Raw genomic sequence first — 21,327 nt, 5'->3', positions numbered from 1 at the left:
TTTTTTTGGTACCAGGAATTGAACTCAGGACCTTGTACTTGCCAGGCAAGCACTTATTCCACTGAGCTATCTCCCTGTCCTGTAAAATAGGATTTCTACCACAGCAGAAGCATAAGGTGACAAGAAAACAAATGAAGGTATAGAAGAAGAACTGAAAACTTTCTAGAAGCAGAGAGGGCTGAGCCCAGATTTGGAGGATGATTTTTATTAGGCAATGGAGGTTAGGGAAAGCATGCTTGGCACAGGAGAAGCACATTAAAAAATAAGAGATAATGATTCTTCCAGAATCCCATAGATGTTTCTGACTGCTGGAACACACTGTGTGTGGAACAGAACGACAAGAGTTAGAAAGTTCAAGAAGTCTAGGTTCCCGCAGCAACAGAAGCAGTAGCCTTTATTGTGCATATTCTATGGGCCCCACAAATTACATTTCTTAAATTTTTAATATTTACCTGGGTTCTTCCAGCATCAATGAGGAATTACAATCTCCTTGGCAACCCGAGAAAGTTAACTAAACTTCCTCAGGTCACACATCTAAGAAGTGGTGGTCGTTCGCCGCAAAAGCAAACTGCCCTGCCACTCCAGAGCAGCGCCCCCTCCCTCCCACCTGTGGGTGCCCAGTTTGGGAAGTTATCCTAGGAAGAGAGAGAGCCACATGAAGACTTTAAAAAGAGAAAGGACACCTTCTCTAGGGTTCACTGGAGAAGCCAAGAAGGCTCTCTGTGTAATCTGAATCCTTCACACTACCGCTCAGTCCACTCAACTCCGGTATTCTTTCTCAACTCTCCCAGGGAAAGCTGAGCTATGCAATGAAAATAGTAAGTCACCAGAAGTGAGGACTCTAACAACTTAGCAAAAGGTCTCGACAGAAACACCTGTCTGCAGCCCTAGAGAAGAGTTAAGAATTCAACTCAGTTTTGATTGCGAAGTTGCACAGCTGGTTTCATGCAACACAACAAGCAAGGTGTCTGCGAGGGGCTGTCGGAGGGGGTGGCAATGCAGGGCTCACGTTCAGGGCAGCCTCGGCTTCTTCCAGGGCAGGTTTAGCCGCCTCCAGTTTGGTCTCGGCTTTTACTTTCTCGCTGTCGATTTCATCCACGATCTTTTGGGCTTTGTCTTTTACTTCTTGCACTTCGTTTTTCACTTTGGCTGAAGCCCGAGCACTTATTGTGACCTCTGCTAAGACCTGTCAAGTTGAAGAAACACATGAACATAAACAGAAACCTTTCAAGTCAAACTTATCGACTTATGCAGTAAGAAAGAAGGACCTTTACTCAACGTAGTATAAAACAGGAATAAGAGCAAGTTTATCCCCCATCTATGCCTTGTTTATTTTAAGGTGTATTAAACTAATTCCTATTGGCTTTCTGTAATCTTCTATTTTTAAGCTTTTCTTAGGCTTAGGATATATAAGCCTAAAATACATATTTAATTTTTAAAATTGATACATAGAGTATATAAATATACATTTTAAGCTGCATTTATAAATAAAGAGCCAAATGGCATTTTACTCTATGAATTCCTAAAAATTGAGACAATTCAAGTAAGTATAATAGAATAAGGCCATTAAGTCTAATGTAATAACCCTAAAAGCAGCTCGTGTAGAGTGCTCCCCACGTGCTCGGACCCGGCCAAGTGCTTCCTCTGTATCGCATTCATTTCCATAACTGGCTAAGGGTCAGAACTTAGGTTTCTGTTCTTGACTGACTCTCAGTGGATGTCAAAAACAGCCCAAAAATTGTGGCAGACAAAAGAACAACACACATACATCCTATCTCTTAAGAAGGAATGTGTTTTTCCCCTCAAATTCCCACTAATTGTTTTTCTTATCCTTTTCCCTCCTCAAGACAAACTTGAGCCAAGACTTGAGCCACCCTAAGAACCCAGTTATGCAGGACTTTCAAAGGGACTCAGAGCCGGGCAGAGAGTCCATAAACATCAGGGAGAGCCAGAGTCTGCAAAGATCATCTTGGAGCAGATAGAAGGGATTGTAGTTTGGATATGTCTTGGTATAAATTAAACAAAAATCTTTGCAAATGCTACTTATCTGGACTAATCTGTACATTATGCCTCTTTCTTTTTTTTTCTTTTTTTACCGTGGATGGAACCTATCACACTTGCACTGAGCTATATCCACAGCCTGTATTGTTTTTATTTTAAGACAAGATCTCACTACGTCACTTAGGTTCCCCAGGCTGCGACTGAACTTGTGACCCTCCCTGCTTCAGTTTCCCAGAGCGCTGGATTTGCAGCTGTATACCACCATGGCCAGTTCTGCTTTTTATTTCTTACTTTTTGGTACCGGAGATCAAACTCAGGACCTTGTGCTTGCCAGGCAGGCACTTATACCACTGAGCTAGCTCCCTGGACCTGCTTTTTAGAGTTTTGACTAATTTTTCTAGGCTGGCCTCAAACTCACACTCTTCCTGCCTCAGCTTCTGAGTAGCGGGGATTACAAGACTACATCTGCGCCCCGCAGTCCTATCTCTAATAACATTTTAAATATGTTTTTAAAACACGGGAAGCAATGCCTCCTCAGTAGTGAGAGAATAAGTGCAAACTTACTTCATCAGCCTTTACAGAAGCCACGGCCAATTCCTTCTCCTTAACTGCAAGATCTTGCGAGAGTTTAGCCACAGATTCACTGGCCTCCATCAGCTTATCAAGACCTTTACAAACACACATACACAAGTACACAATCTTGCTGAATACAAAGATAACTGCATTTCCCTTCATTAAACACTTATTACTTATAAGACAGTGCATCATGGTGCAATAAACACAAGATGGTTGTGGAAAAAGCTTTGAAAACACTTATATCTTAAGAAACCAGCACTGGCTATATTCCTGAGCATTCAACAGGGAGTAAGAAAATAGCCTTTGATGGGAGAACACCACCTATTCAATCTCCAACATCACAATTTTTGAAAAGTAAAATAAAGGAGACTATAATTTAGATGCACTTAAGGGCAGGTCACTGTGGCAGGTTGATCGCAATTCATTAGACAGAAAATTTATTTGGCAAACTCAGGCCTTTTTTGGTTTGGTAGACAGTTGGTGGCTATCTTGTTTGGTTTTTTCATACTGCAGCAGAATTGGTAGACAGAAATGTTAGCAGGCTTGTGGTTCCCTTTACTATAAAAACGAAAACAATCACTGAACCTTGTGTAACTGACTCTGATCTCCAGGAAGCCAGAGGGAAAAAACTGGGTGAGGGAAGCTCTCCTGCGGCAGCTGGCTTCTGGACGGTGGTGTGCAGCTGGATGCTTGCGTCTGCAGGTCTCCAGGGACGGAAAGCAGTCACTTACATTTTCCACCATGGCTTGCACCCACGGATTTTGCACTGACCTACATCCCCAGATCTTTATTTAGTTAGTTAGCTTAAGAAAGGGTCTCCTTAAGTCACTAAGTTGCTTGCCCAGCTTGCGCTTGAATTTGAGATGCTCCTGTCTCAGCCTCCCATTCTGGAATTACAGGATGGCACCACCACGCCCAGCTATTATTTTTTTTAATATATATATTTTTTATTTTTATTTATTTGAGAGAGAGAGAGAGAGAGAGAGAGAGAGAGAGAGAGAGAGAGATTGTGTGGTGTGTGTGTGGCCAGCTCAGCCCACCAGGGGGCGGGGCCGGCTGGCATGTGGTGCTGGGGGATTGAACCGCGGTCCCTAATGCCTTGCCAAGCTTGTTCTAAGTAGGTGCCTTAGACCACTGAGCCATCTCTCCAGCCCGCCCAGCTATTATTTATATTTTAGGGGAGGGCCTACAGGGTGTTGAGGGTCTCACTACTAGATCCGACTCGTAGTGAGCCGCCTGTTTACAGCCTCCCAAGAGCTGGGATTACAGGCGCGCACCACCACACCCAGTCTCAATTGCTGTCTCAGCGTGCCCTGGGGGTGGGGCCAGCATGGCAGGCCCAGGATGGAAACCTGGGGCCCTGTGCCCACTTGCAGGCGCTTTAATCCGCTGAACTATTTGGCTGGCCCTATTATTTGGTTTCTCATAAAGGCTATGCTTAAGAACAAGTTGGTGAAATTCCTAAACATTTGCCAGCTGGCCCCCATGAGCTAATATAAATATGATGCAGCACCGCTGATTCCAGAGGACGTCTATATGAGGAACGATGGAGATATATGGTGCAATTCAAATTTTAAAAGATGCATTACAGCAAAAGCCGTGTCACCACACATCCTCCTCGGAGCACTCCTGCTCGCCTCACTCTTGTCCTACTGTTGCTACTTTTTGAAGCAGCCCCAGGTGCTCATACGTGTTTTTATAAGGTATGATTTTAAGAAAATACAGTGAATACTGCTGCCAAGTGCCACACGACGAAAGGAAAGATTTTAAAACCATGACAGAGTGTCCTCACGCACCTTCTTCTGCAGGTCTGACTGTGCAGCTTGTGGCTCTTCTTTAAGTCAAAATGCCCAGGAAAGGCAAATGTTCTGAATGGACTCAACACCAAGGCAGCTGTGACAGCTAACAGCACTCAGGAGAGGGGACTCCAGAGCTGCGTCAGAGAGCGGCAAGGGCCCTGGGAGCAGTGTGTTTGAAACACGGGGGAGTATTCTGAGGGGGATCAATGGCAATGTCTCTTTTACCGTAATACAGTTTGAAAAATTTAAATACGCATCATGCATCTTCAGAAGCTGAATCACGAGAATGGTCGCAGGAAGGGCTGGGGAGATAGCTCAGCAGCCTAAGTGCCTGCTTGGCAAACACAAGGTCCTGAGTTTGATCCCTAGTACTAAAGAAAAAAAAAGCCACAGGAGGTTTTTCTCTGTGTTTCTATAAACACTCTAACTTCACAGACCACAGATCACTGTGTGAACAACTGTTTTAGGAGAAATGAAAGAAATGCTTTGGGTCATACGGACCCCACACTTTCTGAACACATGTAGTGCTCCAATACACATGTTTCCTATTTATAGAAGATCACTGCTTGGGTCAACAACCACTTTATCTTTCTGTTTTGCCTCTCTCTCTCTCTCTCTCTCTCTCTCTTTAAATTTATTTATTTATTTACTTGGCACAGGGTCTTGCTATGCAGCTCAGACTCATAGTGACCTTTCCTGTCCCAGCCTCCCGAGCACTGGGATTACAGGCGTGCGCCACCACACCCAGTTTTGGTGGCCAGCACAGAGTGCCATGGGTTCCGGAGCCAGTAGGGCATGTGGTAACAGGAATCAAACTCAGGTCCTTGCACTTGCCAGGCAGTGCTGAGACTGTCAAGCTATCTCCCCAGCCCTTGCCTGTTTCTTTGGTAGAAATCTGAAAGGCACTAACATGGCAACATTTATACAAATCAAGGAAGTTGCAGTTAGTTCCCAAGAGCTGCTGGCCCCCCATCTCCAGACGATGCTCAGGGGCTTATTCATGGCCCACAGTGGATCTGGAGTTAAGACACCTGAGTGTCAGGGTTCAAGAGAAAGAAAAACTTACATTTTTCCCATCCAGAGTTCCTAGGCAGCGTAAAAGACCCTTACGCTCAACTCTGAAGGTCACCCACGACTCACAATCAAGTTAGCACTCTGTTTTCGGGCATGCCGGAGTCCACCCCACAGCATGCTGAGATTATGAACCAAACAAACCCTAAAAAAGACAAGACGCCCTCCTCTTACCAATATTCATCCGTTCTGCTTGTTCATTAATGTATTTCACCTTTTCAGTATAAATGTTCTTATAGCCATTTATAAATGAGAGATAAGACTTGGGAGTCACATGCGCTCTTCGGCGGTACCTGAAAGTAGACACAACAGCCACTGCTGCAATTTCGGGTGGTGTCACCAGCGATTCCTCCTTGCAGGAGGCAGGCACTGTGCATGGGCTCCAGAGGAGAGGTGGGGAGAGCACACAAAGCCTCTGAGGCTTTGACCCTGAGAGTCCTGGAATTGACCCTGACCCCCACTCTGGACTCTTATCTCCACAGCTGGACACCTGCCCTGCCCCTCCCAGAACTCTGTGAAGATCAAACAAAACATGATATGCAAATATACTTTCAATGCTAAAGTTCCAGACAAATATTAGGAATAAGTAGCTGAAATGAATTTGTGCTTTGATCCACTTCCTCTTTTTTTTTTTTTTGCATTTAGTACAGGGTCTAAAGGGTCTCACTACATACCTCAACTCATAGTGATCCTCTTGTTTACAGCCTCCCAAGTGCTGGGATTACAGGCATGCGCTACTATGCCCAGTCTCAATAGAGGTCTCAGCACACCCCTGGGACAGGGCCGGCACGGCAGGCCTGGGGATTGAACCCCCAGGCCCTGCATTTGCCTAAGCAGGTGCTTTAGTCCACTGAGCTAGTTGGCTGCCTCATCTTTATTTTTTTTTTCTGTTGATTTATTCCTTTATAATTATATGAAAAAAAACAACAAAATTTCATAACCAAGTAATAAGAGGATAACCATAGTTAATACACTGTGATGCGATTCATTATCTTCAAAACAGTTACTCAGGGTACAAGACATAAAACAAAAAGATTCTTATGAAAACAAACATAAAAACAAATAGATATGGAGCTGAACAGATAGCGTGGCAGTCTAAGTGCCTGCCTGGCAAGTACAAGGACATGGGTTCAATCCTCAGTACTGCACATGTTGGCCGCCCAAACAGGTGTGGTGTGCATACTGCTGGGGAGGCTGAGACAGGAGGATCACTATGAGTTCAAACTGCGTAGCGAGGCCCTGTACCAAATAAATAGATAAACAGATGAATGATTAAAAAATAGATAATAAAATAGAAGTCTTTTCAATGAACTAAGATAAACTAGTAGTACAAATAAAATAGCATACATATTGAAATATTTTTAAAACAATAGAGTACATACTTTGGGGATGTATTTGATAACCTCCCCTTCCTACTTATCTCTCTTCTATTTTGTTCTTTATTTGCATGTTAATACACATATATGCACATTTATGTATTTATGCATGTGTATGTGTACGGTGTTCTCAGAAAGAGAAACCACGTGATATTTAAGCTTATGTGTCTCACTTCATTTAATATTATATTCTCAAATTGTATCTACTCACGACCGCCTCAAGTTTGTCTTTCTTTAGGGCAGTGTAATTCCCTTGTGCTCAAATGACATTTGCTGCGCACCCATCATGGCTAGACTGCAGCGGGGTGAGTTTACAGTCTCTCCCCGCACACAAGGCTGAATGGGCCTTGAAGTCAACACCGCCACACGCAACGCAAGCGGAGGGTGGGCCTTCTGACAGTAATTATATTTAATAACAGAAATAAAGGAAAGGAATGATTTTACATAAAAGAAGACTGACTCAAAAAAGACCTCTTCACTTACTCAATAATTACATTACTTGTTATGTTATTTGTTCTAACGTTGGGCATTCTGAAGATCTTTGATATTTTAAAGATTTTGTTGCAGACTTGGGCACATGTGTGACTACCATTAAAGTGATAAGTAAAACCTTCAGAATAAACTTCTGTAATCTAAGACAATATGGGGCCAGGAGACAGCTCAGTGGTATAAGTGCCTGCCTAGCAAGCATAAGGTCCTGAGTTTGATCCCTGGTACCAAAATAAAAGAAAAACAGAAAAGAAAAGAAATACCCCTGGCTTTTAAGACAACATGAAACACTTAAAAATATACCCAAAAAATCAGAAATAAAAAGCTAGGTTTTTATAGCTGCATGAAAGTCAGAATTCATCTTCACGGGTGACAGAAGCAGCAGGAGTTTAAGTTAAGCAGAAAGACGCTCTTCTTAATGGTACAAATTAGTTCTTCTGTGTGTTTTTGAGACAGCATCTTGCTATGCAGCTCAGGCTGGCCTTGAGCTCACTTCGTAGGCCAGGCTGGTCTCGAACTCACAGTGCTCCTCTTACCTCAGCCTCTCAAGTGCTGGGATTACAAGGCATGCCCCACCATACCCGGTAATGGTACAAATCAATGCACACTATTCACTAGGTAAACCTGGGAGACGGGAGCACCTGGGCACTGGCATTATGTAAGAGGGGTAGTTCAGGTATGGTTTTAAGTAAATAAAAGGCTTTGGGGCAAGAACATCTTTCCAGGCAGAAACTAAAGCACAGCCCTTCCGGGAGGTTCTACAGCCCCGAATGCTCTGCCATCCAGCCTTGCCAACCTCCTTTGTTCACAGCTGTCAATCTTACACAACAACGGTCACGCTCTAGGAGAAAAATAAAAAAATTTAAAATTTAAAAATCTGTATTTTTGAGCTGCTGACACCAGCTTTCACATAACAAACACACCATCTCTGCTTTTAGTGAATACTTTTCTCTGCAGCCAATTAAGATTCTGTTTCATAATTTTTTGGCATAAAGGAATTAGAAAGACTAAGTCATGCAAATATGCAACCTAAATGTTCCCTTACCATAAGGCAATAAAAAACTTGAAAAGTGTATTACTTAAATCAAAATAAATAATACATTGGAATAAGAAAGCAATTTTAAACAGTTTCTAATGAATTAGTTGAGTCATTTTCAAAACAAAATTAAGCAAATGAAATCGAGCAATTCATTAAGCAGCTGTTACTTGGAGGCCTGGAGGGAAAGGAGATATTTAAGTGTGGACACTACTTACTTTTAAAATCTCTTTTATTTGCCATATTTTCAATGCATAATCAGTTGAAAAATCAGTGCGAGAATAATCTAAGCATAACTGGACTTCATGCTCAATCAGTAGGACTGGCCTTTTCCTGGACGTCACCCTTAATTCCTCTTAGGAGGGAACCTCGCTTCGATGGCCATCCATCTTCTGCAGTATCACTTACCTTTGGAAATAATTTTCACAGCTCTCTGAAACCATGTCGTGGAACAGGCCCATTGTTTCCACAACTTGTCTTTTGGTTTCGCTGGAGCAGACGATATTGTACTCGGAAAGGAAATAGGAGGCCACGGCGACCAGAGCCTCCCTTGGCCAGCGGCTGAACCAGTCCATGGTGCAACCGGATATCAAGCCGGGGAATTTCAAAGATCGGGCACGGAACTTCTCACCAACCTGTTGACAGCAAGAGAAAAAGCATTGGAAACCCAGCGAGATTATCCATCAGCTACAGGAAGAGAGGAATGAACGTATCCTTTTTTTAAAAATTTGGTACAGGGTCTCACTACGCAGCTTGGATTCGTAGTGATCCTCCTGTCTCTGTCTCCCCAGTGCTGGGATTACAGGTGTGCACCACCTTGCCCGGTTTTACTGACTGGCTGAACCAGGTCCTTGTGCTTGCCAGACAGGCGCTTAGACCACCAAGGTATCTCCCCACCCCGGAATGAATATATCCTGAGTCAAAAGTGATATTGAAAAAAAAATTTTTTTTTAAATGCTTCTTGGGCTGCAGCAATAAAAAAAATTTAGTGTTCAGATAAAGGAAGGTAACACATTTCCACTGTTCCCTGTCCTGACATGTCTGCACTGCAGGCTTCAGCTAGAGGAACTTTCTTCTTAGAGGAAACTGGCAAATGAGACTTCCTTTGGGGACAGAGGAGCAGGACAGTGGAAGGTCGGATAGCAGGACAAGTGCAAAGAGCTGAAGGACCCCATGTTCGTTTTGACAAAGAAACAACTTAGGGAGCCTACAAAAACTTTCTCCAAATACCTGAAAAGCTTTCTGTGGAAAAGGGACTGGAGTCATTTTATAAAGAGGAATTCGAAGTAGAGAAAAAGGTGCAGACAGACAAAATTTAACTGATTGGAAAGAAGAGATCTCGCAATGAGATTATCTAAAAAGGAAGCAGCCTGTCTTTAGATGAAATGACCCCGCCCCCCAGAGCAGAGCAGAAGCATCCAGAACTTTCTGAGATGATGGAAGGGTTCTACATACGGGATTTTCAACACGGTCGGCACTACCTCCACGTGGAAATTGAGTACCAGAAATGGGGCGAGTGGGACTGAAGAAGTGAATTTTTACTTCCATGTAATTTTAATTAATCAAAATTTCAACAGCCATGCGTAGCTAGTGGCCACCGGACAGCAGGGTGAACAAGAGATATTCAGTGCTCCCTCAGGGACATTCAAGCTGATACGTCTGGACTGAAGGTAGAGCTGCACGAGATCACGCCATCAGCCTCCTTACAATTCCAATAGTACGTCTTTGGGTAATTAATGAAAAAACTTGTAGGTTGTGTGGTAACTTCTAATAACACAAGTATTTTTAAGTTATCACTCTGGTAATTAGATTTTGGCCCATGGAGATTGGTGGTAGGAAAGTATCAATTTTAATTCAATGAAATAAACACTAATTTCTGAGCAAATATCTCAGGCACAGCAAGTACATGCTAGGAGCAGTTCAACAACTAACACCTCTTATTCAGATAAAAATAAAAGACTCACTGGAGAGAAGCAGAGGACCACATGCAAGTTCTTTCTGGATCGAGAAATGAAGTACTCGTAGAGATTGTCAAAGGTGGGAGGGTGGCGGGGCAGCTCCCGCTTCATCACCGAGATCAGGCCTTGGGTGATCTCATCCATTTCATCCCGTGCAAACAAACTGGCGATCTTGGAGCAAGACAAGAAAGGATTCTGTATCTTAAGAGTTCCTGTACTGCCGAGATAGCTCAGCAGCATAAGCATCTGCCTCACAGGCACAGGGTCCCAGTTCATTCCCTAGGCCACCTTACCCCGACGTGTCCTCTTTTTTTCCTCCCCTGGGTTATTTTTCCTTTCTGCATCTTTACATGCTGAGTAGCCAGAGATTATCCAGAGTACAACTTTTTATTACACAATTGAATCACGAATTGATCCTGTTTTTTCTTTGTCCTTAAATAGCTATCACTAAAACATTACTTCCACTGTTCTGAACAACGATTTAAAATGTGTGCTAATGAGTCCGTCTTCGCCACTTTGGCTCCACGATACACGACCATCTGGCCTCAGCAGCACAACTCTGCGGGGCAGAGTTACCATAGAGAAGGGCTGGCATCTGGGCTAGCATCCTTTGGGAACGCTCCCCCGTTACGAGTGGGTGAGGCTGCACACTGTGCCCATACTTGGACACAAATGCTGCGACAGACAGAGAACACCTGCTCTTCCGGGAGTCTAGAACTTAGGCAGTTGTAGGCAGGCGGAGAGTAGCTATGGGACCAATGAAACTACAGGTCTCTGAATCCCAAACGGGCTTCCCTGAGCAGAAACTCGGGGTCCGGGTCTGTGTCCTGCAGAGCAAGCACGCTGGCGAGGGCACGATGCAGGCCCGCAGACTCTGCCAAACTCCACGCGCTGTCTCTTTCCTTCCTGCTCCAGCTGTGCACCCTGGCTGCATGGCTGCTGCAGGAAATCTTAGCCAGGAGCATTATCCCTAACTTGCATGAGTCCTCCGGATAAGTCCTGTCTGCAGCAGTGAGCGGTCACAGGAGGGCCACCACAGCTGGTATTGCAAGCAGCAGTGCCAGAACAGAATTTTACAGCTAACAGAATTTTCCATCCTCTGATTAATGAGCTGATACAGGGCTACTTTCCTTCTAAAATAATTTGTAAGATCAAATAGAAGACTAAAGAGACAAGTAAGGAGCCATACTTAAAATTTGGAAGTGGATAGCATTCATTTCACATGAACTATACAAAAAAAATATACAAAATCTCATTTCACAAATCCAGAATGTGTGCTAAAGGGCCTTGTTTCTGAAGAGTTGCTGCCCTTGCTTTTTTTTTTTTTTTTTTTTTGGTGGTGGTGGTGGGGAACAGGTTCTCGCTGTGCAGTTTGAGCTGGTCTTGTGCTCAATTTTGTAGCCCCCCAGGCTGGTCTAAAACTCCCAGAGATCCTTCCCGCTCAACTTCTTGAATGCTGGGATTACAGGCATGTGCCACCACACGCAGTTCCAGGCCGCATGGCAGGTGCCCACATCCAGGGCCAAGATCACACAGCATGTGGGGCTGGGGATCAAACGTGGGTCCCTGTGCTTGCCAGGTGCGTGCTTATGCCTCTGAGCTATCTCTCTGGCCCCCACCTTTGCTATCCAAGCAGAATCCACATTTTTTAGCGTTAGCTTTCCCTCTGCTACTGAGACCTACCTCCCCCGAGGACAGTAAGTTATTAAGGTATTCTAAAAATGCTTCGTCTTTGATCTCATTGTCAGTAAAGATGAAGGTGATTCCTTTTCCATCCGCACCAGCAACTTTGTATAAAAATTTTAAGTCATCTGTTAGGTTGCTCACATTGTAAGACCTGGAAAGGGAACATTTACAATTAAAGGGGAAAAACATATATGGTCATAATGTATCTGGAAGCACAGTAAGAACCCGTGGTAGTTACAATGTAATCTGAACCAGGCTCAACCGAGATTAGGTAACAGTGCCTTCCAGAAAGCACAGGGATTGGGCTGAAGAGCTAAGTGCTGCCATTCAGAACAGAGACATTGTATTTATTCTGAGAAGTGAGAAACAGGGAGATTTTACCAGAAGTGATCCTTGTACAGCGATGGGAAAGGAAAACGAGCTTTGCACCCCTGCAACCTTACGGCTCTCGGCAACAGCTTCCACCCAGCTGAAAACATGTCTAATACCTGACCTGAAATTTGGATGAGTTTGGTTGGTTGAGAAAAATCACAAGAAATTATAAATTTTAAAAAGCAGATAAAGTAGTTATTTACATGTCTCACCAAGTGGTTAGATATAGAGAAAGCCTACAGAAAAATATATATTATGTGATTTGGTATAAGTAACAGAAATACACTTCGGGGGGTCATAGATTATGAAAGGAGCAGGTGCTGCTCTGTCCACTGTTTCCTGCTGCACGTTCGGGCTGCAGGTGGTGATGCAGTGTAGTGAGAACAAAGCAGGCCTCGTCCCAAGCGCCTTATATGGTCAGGGTAAGCTGATGACAAGCACAATAAAGACGCCTTACTTTCAGGAGGTCTCACAGTGCAAGTGGTAGGGAGCTTGGCTTGAGCCAGAGCATGTGATGCAAAGCCTATGGAGCTTGCAACCAGAAAGCTCTGGGATTGAATCTGTGCTGCAGCTCGAGAGAAGCTCCCGCACACTTCTCATCATCGACAGAATGACGGCATGTACTGTAGAGGTTGTGGGCCCTGAGAACAGCAGAGTGTAAGGACCCTCCAAAGCCTAGAGGGCTTATCTTACGCTTGTTTTAAACTAGGAGCACCAGCTCCCCTGTTCAGGGCTCACTACTGTAAGAAGCCTTTAGATGTCAGCAAAGACCCTCCAGCCCCAAGAGAGCCTAGGAGTCCTGCTCAGGAGGGTTCCCCAGGAAAATTCACTGAGAGGAACTCCTCGGATGGGCTCCTGAACCACAGACACGCCTGTGCCACAGTTTTGGCCTGTGCTTTTGGGATGAGTCTTTCAGAGAAAGATCTGAGTCGGAAGCCATCCGCTAATGAAGTCATGTAACCATTTTGGTTATTTTAAAGAAAATTAGACTGCCAAGGGTTGCTTCTGTCACAGACAGACCCAGTCCTATCATGCCCCTCTTCAGGTCCTGGTCACTCTGCCTCCCTGTCATGGGTCCTCTTCTGCAGAAGTTTTCTAAGCTCATCTGTTCTGTGCTTTGCTTTCTAATGTAGTATGTCGAGCTCACTTCAGCAGTGCAGATACTAAAGTTCTAACGTAATGTGTCCTCTGCATCCATCTACTCAAGCAAAAATTCCTGCGATCCTATTGAATAAATTTGATAAAATTATGTTTTTATATTTCTTATCATTTTATAAAATTAATAAAAAGTACACAATTTTTGATCAAAAAAATTCCTGCGATCAGATGATTTATGACCAAAAAGAAAACGACACCATGACATAGCCAGGAAAAGAGGATCTTTTAAATAAGTGCAGCCAGCTCATCTGGGTATGTATATAGAAAATAATAATCTCAATTACCTCTTCAGAGTTTATAAGAAAATGAATTTGTAAGGTGGGTTATAGCTGTATGAAAGTAGTAAGTTTTATTTATAAAAGTTAAGGAAGTAATGAGACAATATCTTTGTGGCTGAAACTCTCAACTTGTTGGTAGAAATGAAAATTGGTATACTCACTTTGGAAAACGTCTTAGATCCACTACAGCTGAATATAGTATTGTGCATTCTATATTCAGCAATTTTACTTGTTGGAGCACACTTAGACATGGACAGGAATGTTCACAGAAGTTCCATTTGTCAGAGACCAAATATTTATTTATAGCTTGATAGATGAATAAATGGTAGCAATGAGATAAGATAAAATGGGACACTATACAGCAATAAAAATGAACAAACCATGGCTAAAATAGAACACCACTGATAAAGCTCACCCACAGTGCAAGAACAGAAAGGAGGTGTCAAAAAGGAAACCTTGTAGGAACTGACAAAAAAGGTACACAAAACGGATGAATGAGCTGAGGGATTGGAATCTGGTTATGCCTGGGAGGTAACTGCCACATGCCACAATAATGTGTTGGGGCAAAGTAATGTCTTATTTCTCATGGGCTGATGGACAGGTGTGCTTCGTGCTTTGTGACCCCACAACACACATATCCCTCACATAAGCCATATTTCAATAAAAACTTACTTAACAAAGAAGAGCAATAACTTGTATTTCTTTAAAATCTAATATTCAACTCCAGAGAAATTAACTTAGAGAAACATTTTGTCCAGTTTTCTTGTATCCTACCTGGTTAATGTTATCTGGAATATTTGATATCCAGCTATAAACGATGCCAATCTTGAAAGGCTTTGTTTTCCAGAACCACCGACACCCACCAGCAACGCATTTCCACACGAAGCCCGAATTATTCGTGAAATCTGTTTTGAAATTTAAAAAGTGTGCATTAGGGGCTGGGGAGATGGCTCAGCGGTCTAAGTGCCTGTGTGGCAAGCACAAGGACCCAGATTCAATCCCAGTACTGCATGCCATGCCAGCCCCATGCTGAGCTGGCCACTGAAACCAGGCATGGCCGTGTCTGCCTGTAATCCCAGGGCTGGGGAAGCTGAGACAGGAGGATCACTGCAAGTCCGACTGCATAGTGAGACCCTGTACCAAATCAACAAATAAAAAAGTGTTCATTAGAAAAAAAGGTATAAATTTTTAAGGGTTTAAGCAGAGATTTCTACACTGTATTAGATATTTTCCTTGTAAGTATATTCTTGGAATTAAAAAATTTTTCATGTCACTTTAATCATTTTTCTTTGTCCATTTGTATTTGCACCATGAAAATAAGCAAATTATTTTGCTCTATTTCATAACTATTCTATGTGTTTGTGGTGTGCGTAATCTTATTATCTTTAAACTCAATGGCTGCTAATTTGCAGAAGATATAAGAATAGGCTAGAATCATTTGCTTATTATCAGTAATATAGTTAATCATACAAGCACCTTTTTCTACAACAAATGCTGCCCCTGTCACATCTCTGCCAGCAAAGCAGTTTGTTTGCTTTGGGAGGTCTTGCAGTATAGTTCAGGCTGGCCTTGGACTCACTCTGTAGTCCAGACTAGCTTCAAACTTGAGATGATCCTCCTGTCTCAGCCTCTTGAGTGCTAGGATTACAGGCATGCACCACCATGCTTGGCCAACAAAGCATTTTTAAAGAATCACTATTATTATTTTTTTAAATGATAATGAATGAGCTTAGGAACCTGAATCTGGTTAACAATCAATAAGAAAAACATCACAATTCAATTCTGAAAGATGGGCAAATGACTTAAACAGAACAGAGCAAGTGTTTTCAAGTACAAAGCCTTCATTATACAAATGATAATCATTTTATAATTATAATTTACCCTTATTTTTACAGTATAGAGCACTCCACAAATGTGTGTGTCACCCTTGTGCAGGGGCCACGTTAACCTTCTCTGTATTGTTCCAAAGTGAGTACCAGGAAAGCATTTTTAAAAGTACCAAAATCCTGCCTCTGGTGGGAGAAGGGAACATTTATGGCAAAGGCTCAGGGAGACGGGCTTCCCACAGCACCACTTTCCTAGCACTGATTTTCCCGGTGAGGATAAGACTCACACGGTAGTCTGAATCTTACATAGGCTGCCCGCAGACTTCTGAAAAGCTATATTTTACGTGAATGTTATGGATTAGGAAGAGATCATTAAACCCATTATGACCAGCACATTTTTAAAATGCATGCTTAGCAGATAGCAGGAGAGGCCTGATGCCTTGGTATGCCTGGACACTATCGTTACATTTTTATTTTATTATTATTTTTTTATTTTTTGGCAGAACCGAGGATTGAACTCAGGTGCTTGTGCTTGCCAGGGAAGCGCTTATTCCACTGAGCCATCTTCCCAGCTATCATTACATTTTTAAAACATGGTCATCATTTAGGTTGTAGTCTTAGACCCCCACAGCAGGGTCATCAGCTCCCAAGACTTCGCCACGGTAGCTGCTCAGTGAGTATTTGCCCAGAGCATGAATGACGGAACCACATTAGAGCATCTGGAATCTCTCCCACACCAACATTTCTGGAATCTCATTTTGTCATACTTCTCTACCCAAGTTGTCACTTCTTAAGAACTCACTCTCAGACAACCAATAACAGAAACAAACAACTTTCTGTAATACTTTAGACTCTGCATCCAAACATGCCCTTGCCTGTACTGCCCCGACCAGCTTGCCATCCCATCACTGTGTGCCTCCATCCTCCTTCCCCACCAATTCATCCAAGTCTGCACTCCAGCCACAAAGCTGAACTCAGTAAAGAACAGCTTTCCCTTGTGGGAAAAGCTCTAACAACCTGTAATTCCAAGAGGCTACACTTCTCCATGGGGCTCTCCAGTTTCCCTTCGGGAAGACAAGGCTCTTTGACTAAACATGAGAAAAGCTCTGAACACAAAACCTATGAATTTGTACTGGAAAGCATTTGCTCTTGTGTGGGTGGATTCAAACAGAGGATTTTGTATCAAGCCCTTGTTGCCTGAGACAGTGAGCTGACCCAGGCTGTGTATACTCTTCTATATGCCGTGTGATAGTGCATATTTACTTTCTCTCCAATTTATCTGTGGAATTTACTAAGCTTCTACACCATCCATTTATATCAGGAAACAGTCAACAGTTAGAACCTTAATAAGATGAGTCATTGCATCTTTGAAAAACACCAGGTCAAGCGACGTTCCTCTAATGACTTCGTTGAACTGCCTTTGGTAAGACTGAAGTTTTTCAGCTAGAAATTCAAAGGATGGTACCTAGGGGTGGAAAGAAAGAGGAAAGTAAGGAGGCTGCAGATGTTTCCTCAAACCTCAGTTGTCAAGGCACACAAAATTATTTTTAAAAGACTTTTTAGATTTTCCAGAGACTTATCATGTAGGAATCCATTTTTAGTAATATTTAATTTGGCCCCAGGACCCACCTCCACCAGCTGGCATCCAGCAGCACACCGTTTCTGGCCTTTTGCTTCCAAAGGCTCAGCACCAATTCGTATCCACGTTAATTAAGGATGGACTGTGACAATTTTTTTTTATTCTTAATCTGCTTTTTAATACTTTTTCTGGCTTTTTAAAAACATACCAAAGTATTACATTGTTTACAGAGCCACAGATTCACCAGTCTTCATTGTTGTGAAATACCCCAGTTTATTTCAAAAATTGTTCCTTCTCATTTAATTCTTTGTTCTAATGCATTAATTACTTAGGTCATGTGACCTGGTTTAGAAAAATCTCTCTTTTTTTTTTTTTTTTTTTTTTTTTCTGCAAAGCTTTATTCCGGAGGGGCTCAGTCCTTCTTGGCAGCTGCCTTCCTCATGGCGGCCAGCACGTTGCTCAGCTCCTCACGCTTCCTCTTGGCGCGGATGTGCGTCCCCACTCTTTTCTTGATGAACTTGAGGGCGCGCTTGTCCTTGGAGACCTTGAGCAGCTCCATGGCGCGCCGCTCATAGGGGGCAAAGCCGCACACTTCCCGGATCATGTCCCGCACGAACTTGGTGTGTTTGGTGAGACGTCCGCGGCGGCGGCTGTGCCTCGGTTTGCTCACATTCTTAGTCACCTTGTGGCCCTTGTTGAGGCCCACGGCCATGGGATAGCGGAGGGCCATGGCTACTCTTTTTCAATGGTTGCTGTGTCAGAAAAATCTCTTTGGAATCTTATTTTATATTTCACTAAACTTATCAATTAATTTAGGAAAAAATGATGTATTTTCTCCAGTTAAGTGAGGTTTTATCAAGTTAATTCCAAAATGTTTTATCTAGGAATTGTTGGGTTCTTAAAACTTTTTTACCGGGGATCAAACCTGGGTCCTTGCACTTGCCAGGCAGGTGCTTAGACTGCTGAGCTCTCTCCCAAGCCCTAGGAATTATTGTTGTGGAATGAAATACTTGTGTAATATTTTATATGTTGTGATTGTTGGTAAGGCCTGGCAAACTTTCTGTGAAGGGCACAGTAGTAAATATTGTAGGCTTGGCAGACCATGCAGTTGCTCCTGACCTTTTTACTCTGTCCCTACAGTGCAAGACAGCTGCACACAAGAAGTAAGAAAATGGAAATAGTTGTGACCCAACTGAACTTTACTTGGGAACTTTATTTATGTAGTTCCATAAATAAAGTTTATGGAACTTTCAAGTTCCATATTGTTTCCATGTGTCATAAGATATTATACACTTTTTGATTTTTTTTCTAAGCTTTTAAAAATATAAAAACTGTTCTTAGCTCACAGTGCAACAAAAACAGGCAGTGGACTAGAAATGACCCATAGACTGTAATTTGCTATTCCCTGGTACAGAAGATAGTTATTGAGTTACGTGCTTATATAACACTTGGTCATCTTAGAAGCCAAAATTCTTTTGAGTTATATAATTAAATTATCATATCTCTACCAATACTTTGGGGTTTTTCCCTGTCTGCCAGTGATAGCTATTTTTGTCATTTTGCTCCATTGCCTAAAACTTTCAAAGCAATATCAAATAAAGTGGAGATGGTCGGCACACTTGTTTTATATCTGGCTTCAATAAGCTTGTTTCCAAATTTCTTTGATGAAAACATTTTACTTGGTATATGGTAACTATGAATCACAACACACTAATAACTCAGCTGTCACAGCACCCTGCACAGTGGAACTTGGGGGCAGAGAGAAACATCTAGTGAGTGAACTGAAGGATTTTTAAGAGATGAAAATACAGACCAATTCATAGACCTTGGGTACTTCAAAGATAGTGTCTTCGGGTTCATCGCCTGTCGGCTCGGGCATCTCACGGAGGAAATCCACAAAGTATGGCTCAGGGAGAATATAGGAGGCTATCTCAGGACTGATATTTTCTTCCACAGCACGGGTAAGGTGTACATCAAACCACTGCTCGTCTTCAGGAGCTATAAATCTGAAAGAAAAATACACTAATAAGGATGCAAAAGATGAAAGCATTAGGATATCATGTTCACATCTTGTACAGCAATTAACCACTAGGAAGAATATATGCAATGTGTTAATTATTGAAACTACCCTACCAATTTGGTTTGAAACTGTCTCATTGCTATTTGTTTCTCAATAAAATTATGGAAAAATAAATAAATAAAGATGAAAGCATCTTTTCGAACTGAACGTGGTCTCAGCCTCCCTTGACCTGTTCTCAGACCCAACCTTGGACATTCTTGGCCTCAGGACAGGGCAACAAAGTGCTCTGCTCTTGGACGAGAACATGACCCCACCCAGGGTGGCCCCTACTCACAGAACACACAGGTGAATCACTTAGGTGAGATCAGGGGTCCCAAGCACTGGTAACAGGAGTGTAGGAAAGACAGCCAGTAATAGGTGAGTGTCCCTTTTCTGGGTTTGTGGTTATGGCACATGAAGGTCCTTTCCAGACTCACATCCCCAAGCGAGGAGGAGTGGAATTAATGCTTGACCAGGAGCACCATTTTGTGACACGTGCTTTACAACTCTGTAAGACCAACGCTATCGTTCATACGGTATTGATGAGGAAATGAAGGCTCAAGATAATGGAACTTAGTGAGGTGAAACCAGATTTCACCATGAGAAAACCTACCCAGAGTTCACAGTTTTATAACATATGCACAACTCAGTTTTGCTGTTCAGTTTGAACAACTCTGACGATACAGTGGTTTATGGAAATGTGCTGTTAGCATGCCTCAAGGAAATTGTCACAGCTTTATTTACTTTTTCTTTTTGGAGTACACTGGGGCTTAACCCAGGGCCTCAGGCATGCTAGGCAAGCACTCCACCACTGAACTATGCCCCTAGCCCTTTTTATGTTTTACTTTGAGAGAAGGGGTCCCTAAGTTGCCCAGGCTGGCCTTGAACTTGTGATCTCTCTGGCTCAGCTTCCTGAGTATCTAGGACTACAGGTGTGCACCGCCATGTCCAACTGGCAGAGAACTTTTTAAAAAAAGTGTGTTTGATACAGGGTCTCACTACACAGCTAGGACTCATAGTGCTCCTCCTGCTTTCAGCCTCTCCAGGGCTGGGATTACAGGTGTGCGCCACCACGCCTGGTCTTGGCTGGCTCGGTGGGGCCGGCACTGTGTCTGGTGGTGGTGATCGAACCCCGGTGCCTGCGCTTGCCTAAGCAGGTGCTTAGTCTGCTGAGCTATCTCACTGGCCCCAGTAGAGCACTTTTAAGGTGATCAATGCTGTCTAAAGCTACTACTGCTTCATAAGCCCAAGAGAATTAACACAATGCTATTTACACTGCTGTCTGAGTGAGTAGGTAATACAAGAATTTGTCTGCAAGCATCAACTTCTTAAGTCATTCATTTAATGTCAAGCGCGGTCATTTCTACCTGTCTGCAATTACTCTGTTGCATTCATGTTTGAAAAGTGACATGAGAACAGGGATCGAGTCACACTCCTCAGCTTTTATGGTTAACATTCCTTGCCAAATTCGGGAAAGATCTCGAAGATTGAAGATATAATGGAATTTAGAAGGAGTTGGCAGCATCTTCACCTGGAGACACAAACATATTTAGTGCTCTCAAGTAGCTTTCAGATAAAATTAAAAGTAGGAGGGCTCTTAGAACTAGGCTATTTCACAACTTCAATTTCAGATATAATAGACTGAGTAATGATCAAGATTAAGTTTATATTTTTATTATATCACTGATAGAAAAAATACATGATAGATAAAATAATATAGAATTTAAAAGACTATAGCCTCTTGAGTAGAGTGGATTCAAGAATAAGGCACTAGTTGCATATTCCACTGCCTTGTTCCACTACCATTAACTAGCTTTGAATGAGACACTTTCCTCTGCCTTCTTAAGAACTCTATGAATTATGGGAAAAAATCATGTCTAGTCATTTTTAACTAGTGTCCATATGGAAATACATCATAACATAGCAAAAAAAAAAAAAAAAAAAAATCATGAGAATCAGCATCATAATATGCAGGTAATGAATGTTCACTGAAGTCAATAATGACCATCTTCCATAGATCACTTTGATTAAGGTCCTTAACATTTTAGGACTTCCATAAATGC

At 42.6% G+C, this 21,327-nt stretch overlaps 1 protein-coding gene and 1 non-coding gene across 2 annotated transcripts in view; both read right to left on the bottom strand.

Annotated features, from left to right (window-relative positions):
• The window catches only part of Dnah8 (dynein axonemal heavy chain 8), a 313,541-nt gene that overhangs the window by 120,165 nt on the left and 172,049 nt on the right, over positions 1 to 21,327 (bottom strand). Inside the window, exons 58-67 of the mRNA XM_004624185.2 lie at positions 20,632 to 20,795; positions 19,019 to 19,211; positions 16,969 to 17,091; positions 14,575 to 14,705; positions 11,990 to 12,143; positions 10,313 to 10,477; positions 8,757 to 8,983; positions 5,622 to 5,740; positions 2,566 to 2,669; positions 1,010 to 1,186 (exon numbers count right to left, since the gene is read on the bottom strand). Coding sequence (XP_004624242.1) covers positions 1,010 to 1,186; positions 2,566 to 2,669; positions 5,622 to 5,740; positions 8,757 to 8,983; positions 10,313 to 10,477; positions 11,990 to 12,143; positions 14,575 to 14,705; positions 16,969 to 17,091; positions 19,019 to 19,211; positions 20,632 to 20,795 — 1,557 coding nt within the window. The remainder of the gene's footprint in view (positions 1 to 1,009; positions 1,187 to 2,565; positions 2,670 to 5,621; positions 5,741 to 8,756; positions 8,984 to 10,312; positions 10,478 to 11,989; positions 12,144 to 14,574; positions 14,706 to 16,968; positions 17,092 to 19,018; positions 19,212 to 20,631; positions 20,796 to 21,327) is intronic.
• LOC111818733 lies at positions 15,691 to 15,800 on the bottom strand. Its single transcript, XR_002822648.1, has one exon. It is a non-coding gene; the product is annotated as a U6 spliceosomal RNA (small nuclear RNA).

This window comes from Octodon degus, unplaced genomic scaffold (genome assembly GCF_000260255.1).
Source record: "Octodon degus isolate 3935 unplaced genomic scaffold, OctDeg1.0 scaffold00005, whole genome shotgun sequence".
Lineage (NCBI taxonomy): Eukaryota > Metazoa > Chordata > Mammalia > Rodentia > Octodontidae > Octodon > Octodon degus.
This window is presented reverse-complemented; position numbering and strand designations above follow the sequence as displayed.